This window comes from Erinaceus europaeus, chromosome 14, assembly GCF_950295315.1.
Source record: "Erinaceus europaeus chromosome 14, mEriEur2.1, whole genome shotgun sequence".
In the NCBI taxonomy this organism is placed as follows: domain Eukaryota; kingdom Metazoa; phylum Chordata; class Mammalia; order Eulipotyphla; family Erinaceidae; genus Erinaceus; species Erinaceus europaeus.
The window spans coordinates 74,211,973-74,219,662 of NC_080175.1; the positions used below are offsets into that span (position 1 = coordinate 74,211,973).

The window sequence follows — 7,690 nt, forward strand, 5'->3', positions numbered from 1 at the left end:
GGGGAGGTGGGGAGCTAGAACCGGGGTCCTTGTGCCAGTCCTTGCACTTTGCACTATGTGTGCTTAACCCAGTGTGCTACCCCACTGCCCTACCTGATCACTTTTGTAAACATTTTGCTTTCATTACCATTATCAGCACTTCAATGATATAGATTACATATATTGGGGAAAATAATGCATATTTGGGGGCTGGGCGGTAACGCAGAGGGTTCAGCACACCTGGCACAGAGCACAACGACCAGCTCGAGCCCCCTCCTCCCCACCTTCAGGGGAGTCGCTTCACAGGCCTGCAGGTGTTTATCTTTCTTTCCCCCTCTCTGTCTTCTCCTCCCCTCTCAATTTCTCTCTGTCCTATCCAACAACAATGATAACAATAATAGTAACAACAACACCAGTAAACAACAAGGGCAACAAAAGGGAAAAAAATGGCTTCTAGGAGCAATGGATTCATGGTGCAGTCACCGAACCCCAGCAATAACCCTGGAGGCAAAAAAAAAATAATACAAGTTCAGTCTAGAACATAGAATTTGTTTGTGATATATTGGTGTAAAATAAGAACATCCACCTAACAGTTTAGTTATAATAGCTTTAAAAAAATTTTTGCAAATATCTGATGATTCAACATAAGGAATATTTCAGAGACTGTCATTTCAGAATACCCACTTTGATTTCCTTTCATTTGGGGTAGCCACAAGCAATACCAGTCCTAACTTTATCTGCAAATATTTACAGCTTAGCTCCTGATATGTGTGTCTTTGTCAAACTGTTTTCAGCATCTTCCCATAAGTCATATTTTTACATCAGATTTGACCTGTAATAAAAAATGCCTACAAAACACTCAAATTTCCAGGGAAACAGAGACCAACCAACATTGAACAGTCCTGTGAATGCATTATTCCTTCCCCAATGTTATATAAAAAAAAAAAAGCACTTTACTGAGTTACATAGGCCCTACTATGTTCAAACATGTAAAGAACAGGCATCAGCTGACTAGCCCAAATGTACACATTCGAGACCCCCATGAATTTCACCTTTTAAGAAACACCTCCTATATTACAGGCTTGCTGGTCTCAAAAGTCATTTATATCCCCTTCTATCTGCAGGAATCTTACCTAGTAACAGAATTGTTGTCATTTGGCTGACAAATGTTTCTTCAACAAAAAGTTGTTGAGGCAAATCGATTTAGAAGAGCCTAAGAAGAGAACACAGCTCCATTTATAAAGGCATGCCATTTTTATTGAGATCATTTCAATAACTTAGTACTATTAGCTACTGAAACTGCTCCCATCAACTACCTTGGACAAAATATGCAGAAGAATGATACATTTGTAATCTGAATCAGCTAAGCTTGAATTCAGCCACAATGGTTTATCAGGGATTTTCTTTTTTTTAAGGCTTTGTTTCAAAATACATTTTTTAACATTTTAAGATATGATTCTGGGAAACTTTGAAGATATTAATTAATTAATTAATTAAAGCATCCTCATACTCCCTAAGCCCCTTTGATCTAGAAAGCCAAACCCTGGACATTTTCTAGTCCTGGCATTCTGTGTGCTCATCCATTCTCAGTTAACCTAAGGGTCATCCTGCTGTCTAACCAGCAAGATAGATCACCTGGAAGAATGCTTGCTTTGCCATGCACACAACCCAGGTTCCAATCTGGTCCCTACCGCACTGGGGAAAGCTCCTCTGTGGTCTCTCTCTATCCCTCCCCCACCTCCTCTCCCTCCCTGTCCCCCTATCCAACTCCTTCTCTCTGTTTCTTTCTACCTGGAAAACTTGACCCAGATCAATGAAACCCCAGAAATGACTAGAACAAACAGAACTATCCAACTGCCTATAGCTAAATAATCTCTGACAATAGCACAGTAAACAAGTCATCTGCTACTCATTAATAAGGCTAATTGGGACAAATAGTCCAAACACACTCTTTCAGCAAAATCATCCCATTCCTTTTACATTTCTTCCTGTGGAATCTGTGGGTCTGAAATGATTTGGAATTTCAGAATTTGACCCCAAAGTTCCCATCATTGTATCTCATATTTCACCAACGGCTTCATCTGTGTCAGTTCATACAGTTGTGTGAGCTGTTGTGCCCTGCAGAATCCTAATAGTATCAGTCATATTATAAATGTGGTGCAGTGTCTACAGTCACAATTTACAAATTCCAACTAGCAGTAAATAAGTGTTTCTTTTTGATAAAATAAGTGTGTTGTGATAATAGCTCAAGAGAAAATACTAGTGTCCTAAAGAGAGGATATAGATTTGTAATTTACACCCAAGTTCTATAGTCATTAGCAGTAATTTTGTCATAAACCAATTTAATTCAAATAAATCTGTTAAATTAATATATACATAAATACATACCTAGGGTCCCTCTCTCTTTCTCTCTCTCTCTCTTTCTCCATATATATATATATATATATATATATATATATATGATAATTTCCTTTTTATACTAGGAAGTACTAGAGGGGAAAGAGTAAGAAATAACCTATAAAATTCCTAGAAAATTGATTTGAATCACATTTTTCCTATTTTTCCTTCAATAATAAATTTTAATATTTTAGATAGAGACAGAAGACAGAGAAACAGAGAGGGTGAAAGAGTGCACATCACTGAAGTTTTCAGTGTAGTGAGAGAGCAGACTAGACGCTGGGCTGTACGCATGGCAAAGCAGTGCACTATCCAAGGGAGCTATTTTGCTAACCCACATTCATAATCTTTATATTTTTGTTTCAGTATCATTTTATGGAGTCAGTATTGGTTTTCAGGATTGTCGTTGTCACGAGGGTGCATTTCCACACGGCCCCAAGACAGGTGTCAGTACATCTTACCCTCCACCAAATCACCAATCTGCTCCACCACAAAGACTTAGCTCCCCAACCTCCCCTTTGTGTTTTTCTCTTCCCCATTCTGAGTCCCCAAATCTGGTGCAATAGAACACAGTATGCTGAGTATTAGCCTGAATCCTTTGCTTTGTTTCTAAAAAACAAGACACCTATTTGAAAGGGTCTCTGCACACCCATGTTCGTTACATATGCTGAGCTATTAAGGTACATCTTGGTACCTTAAAACATTTTACTCAATTTATGAGTTCCTAAGGTTTCTAGAGACACTGGTTTGAATATTAAAAGAATAAATAACCCTGAGGGTTATTTCACTGATACTTAAGTTGGACTCAATACCCTCACCCGCCCACACCCCAGTACCAGACCCATGGTGTATCTTTTGATGACAGTTTATCCATCTCGTTTTTCACAGTGCTCCTATATACCTAAGTGTGGAAAAAACTTTGAGGAGTCCATGTCTCTAGTGAACGTTGTCATGGAAAACTTCAGGAAGTACCAACACTTCTCCTGCTACTCTGACCCGGAAGGAAACCAGAAGAGTGTCATCCTAACCAAACTCTACAGTTCCAATGTGCTGTTCCATTCACTCTTCTGGCCAACATGTATGATGGCTGGGGGTGTGGCTATTGTTGCCATGGTGAAACTCACACAATACCTCTCGCTGCTTTGTGAGAGGATCCAAAGGATCAATAGATAAAAGCAAACACGGATGAAATCATTTTCTTTACTGCTCAAATACTGTTTTCTTTCATTCTTCACCAAAGAACCTTAAGTTTGTAATGTGCAGTCTGTTATGAGTTCCTTAATATATTCTTATATGTAGAGCAATAATATAAAAGCTGTTCTATATGCAAACATGATGTCTTTGTTGTTCAGGAGAAAAAAATAATTGTTTTGTGTTGGTTGGTTGTTTTCATAGTTCTGTTTTCATGCTGGATCTAGCACTTCCTTCTCTTGTTCTGCCAAAATAAGACTCAGTTATTCATTTGTCAAGTTTTGTGGAAGAGTATAGACAATGCCAGTGTGTAGGGTCTGTGTGCTCAGTTGTCAGATCTCTTGAAAACATTTCTGCAATATTTTTCACCACTCATTGTTTACCAAAGCTGCAGCCAAAAATATTTTGTTCTTTTCTTACTCTATACTGAGCCCTGTAGAAAGCAGAGAGACCAGAACTCCTAACCAAAGGATACTACACATCTTCTTTGTAATTCTACCACATCACAGTAAAAAAGGGGGAAGCCCAGACAGTCATTTGTACTTTATGATATTTTACTCATACTTTTAGATTTTTTAACTGATTTCCAGGAAATATGTTGTTTTCCTTAACCAATTCTGTGACCTCTTCCTATGGTTGAACAGAGAGCCCTTTTTCCATTTAAGACCCTACTACTGTGTGAAGAAATAACATGTTCAAGTAATTTAACTTCCAGTGAATTAATTCAATTAATGTTAAATAGATGTTCCATAACCATCGAGGAAAGTTTGTTACTAAGATAGTTCTGTGAAAAATCCTTATTACACTCTGTTGAACTATATTAGATGGTAAAAACTAACATCCTACTTAGTGTTCAACAATGGTGGACTGATTTCAATTGGTAAATCTCTTGTGGCAAATTCATATGTTGGACTATTACTCTTTGAGAATTTATATTTATGTGTGTGTGTGTAGTCTCTCTGTCTGATAAGTGTTCCCTTTAGGGATTTTAAAGGTATATTTGTCTCCTCTGTGTGTTTTATTTTTCCATTTACAATTCCCTTTTTTGTTGCTAGATTTTATACACAGACTAGATCTTTTTTTCTATACACAGACTAGATCTTTTTTTCCTACCACATATTTGAAGTGAATAACAGATTTAAAGAAGACTTTACTCACATTGCCATTCATTCATTTTGTTGGGGGGGCGGTGATGAGGGACTGGTTTTAAACAGAAAACATTCCATCTCTTATTTAGCATAAATATCAAAATGAGAAGACAATCATCAACCTCTCCCATCATGATTTGAGTACCTTTTTTGTAATGTAGTATCAAAGTTTTATAGTTATTGCAAAATTTTACAGATCATATCTGTGGAATGACTGGTGAAACTAATCTGATGAAGTGGAAAGTATTCTGCAATATTGTAATTCATAGTTTGACTTTTCATAAACAAATAAACCCCAAGGGTGTAATCAGGACTTCAAATGCGTAATTAATTTTTTTTAACCTATTAAATCAGCAAGGCTTAAACTTCTCTAGCATTCTAAGCTAACAAGTCGATGGCAGACTAAAAATCTATGAATCATCTCCTTTAATGGTATTTAAAGAGATTATAGGGAACAAAAACCCTGTCTTATAACCAGACATATGCATATGTGTTGTGAATATTTGAAAAGTATTATGGAAAGCTCTATCCAGACTCTACCTTAGAACATAGTTATGAAAACAATACAGAAATCTTTGTGACTATGGAGCTGAAAAATTATATTCTCTAATGTTCCTGTTTCCCTCCAAGTGACCTAAAGTTGAAATATATTCAAGTGTAATGATTAGGTGAGTTGCCCATCTCTGTATGTGTGATTTAAACTCCTGATGTTTCAGATTAAAAAGTATAAATCTCAAAATAATGACAGTAAAAAGAAGTCAACTAGTACCTTCCTGAATCCTAACAAAACAACTGTCCCCTATCACAAGTAAATTATCATCACAATTACTATCACAAGTTCATTATTAGAAGGAAGAGAACTGAGGTTAATAATTTGGCTCTAAATGCTTTACTTGTATTAATCTTGATAAGTTGTTTATCACAATCCTATTAGAATGTGCACTATTATTATCACATCTTATGTATTGGGTCTCAGAGATGTTTAGTAACTTCCCCGAAATTACATAGACACCAAAATAATAGAGATCTGAGATAATATCCAGTCAGTAGCTTTCTATTATGGTTATCAATTTCATGATTTTGTGAGTCTGATACTATTTATAAGTATATAACCAAATCATTATGAGAATCTTCAGAAATGTTATGTTTCTATCCATAAGTGCTTCCATATAATCAAGAGACTATTTTGTAACTGAATACTAGTTAAAGATATTTACAGTATGTCCTCAGGGGCTGGAGAAATAACATAATGTTATGAAGAAGACTTTCTTGCCTTTTGAAGTTTCAAGTTTAATCCTTTATACCACCATGAATCAATGCTGAGCCGTATATATATATTCTTGAAAACACATTTTAGCTTTATTGAGATGCAGAAATTTGTACATATTTAATGTATACATCTTGATGAATTTGAACTTATACAAACATTTATGAAACTATCACCACAATCAAAATATTTAAAATATCCATGAAAAAAAACATCATTTAGGCCCAGGAGGTGGTAGAGTAGATGAAATATTAGACTCTCAAGCATGAGATTCCAAGTGCAATCCTGGGTATCCCGGTGTTGGAATGATGCTCTGGCTCTCTCTTTCATTCTCTCTCTCTCTCTCTCTCTCACACACACACACACACACACACACACACACACACACACACACACAGCAAATCTAAAAATTTAAATTAAACAAACTTTAAAGACTTCATTCAAGACATGATAACTAGGATGCATTAGATTTATCAATTAGTTTCTTCTTTGACTAAAATTGGATGTGAGCCCAACTGATCACTAGGTGTATGGGAAAAAATTATGTTCTTCAATCTTCAGAGCAAAGGACTAATTGTCAGATAGAATCTGCACATATTCTCACAAGGATTAAAATTAATATCATCCTACTGAGATCCCAATATAAGTCGCCTACCTCTTCTTTTTAGGGTCTAGTCATACTTGTACTTCTCAGAAGCCAGAGCACTTAATTTCTATTTTACATAGCAAGGATGATTTCCCCCACCAAATACTCATGATTCCAAATCATTCTCATTATCAAAGTGACACAACCCATCTAAAACTTTGACTTCATATTCCCTGTGTTGCAGTTATATTGAAAACCCAGAAATGGTAGCCTACATAAATGACTGCTTCCTTAAAGCTGTCATAAAATGCATCACTCTATAGAAAGTCACCATAGAAGCACAGACCGATAGTAATGTTAGTGTAGGCGTTCATACAATACCTCTGACGTAGACCACACGACAGTTAAAGTTGTAGCATGTCTGTTACTCTGTTCTCAGTGCTGTGAATAACACCAAAAGTTATCATGCAAAACGCTGATATAAAAATACTATTTTCAGTTTAAGAAAAAGCAATAAGATGACAAAATGATGTAAGCCACAATTGGACTGAATGAAGGCAATCATTTTAAAGAAATGACTTTAAAGAAATGACTGTTCTGTGGCAGGCATAATTAAGTCCCCTTTCCCTACTAAAGTAATTTCAGGAACAATGTTGGATCAAATAGTTATCCTGGTGGGGAGATGACAAGAGGTTGGACATTGTCCCTTCTCTCTGCTGCTTTGGTCCCCCTTTTTGTCTTGTAAAGTAATTCAGTAACAATAATCTCACAGTCTCAAAGTAGCCAGTCTCATGTATGTATACCTGTGGGAAATTTGACTCAAGGGACAAAATTTCAGAATATTTTTGAAAAGTTATCAGTATGTATAGCAGAAACGACTAGACAACTTTTCAGTTGTGTATAGTACTCTCCTCCCCGCTTCTCTCTCTCCCTCCCTTCCTCCTCCCCCTTACCAGAGCACTACTTCTCTGATTTAAGGTGGTGCCACTCCATCATTCATGGAGCTCTGAGGCATCATGCATGGTGAACCTGCATGGTGCAGTGGCTCAAACCAGGGCCCCAAGGCGCAGACTTAATATTATCAATATTATTATTTTTCCAGAGCACTGCTCATCTCAGGTT

The 7,690-nt window shown here is 36.5% G+C and overlaps 1 protein-coding gene across 2 annotated transcripts in view; it reads left to right on the top strand.

Annotated features, from left to right (window-relative positions):
• Positions 1 to 5,028, top strand: part of KCNMB2 (potassium calcium-activated channel subfamily M regulatory beta subunit 2) — a 283,321-nt gene extending 278,293 nt beyond the window's left edge. For both annotated transcript variants that reach the window (XM_007518065.2, XM_060171989.1), the window contains exon 5: positions 3,265 to 5,028. In XM_007518065.2, coding sequence (XP_007518127.1) covers positions 3,265 to 3,549 — 285 coding nt within the window. In that variant the 3' untranslated portion in view covers positions 3,550 to 5,028. The remainder of the gene's footprint in view (positions 1 to 3,264) is intronic.
• The last annotated feature ends 2,662 nt before the right edge of the window (positions 5,029 to 7,690 follow it).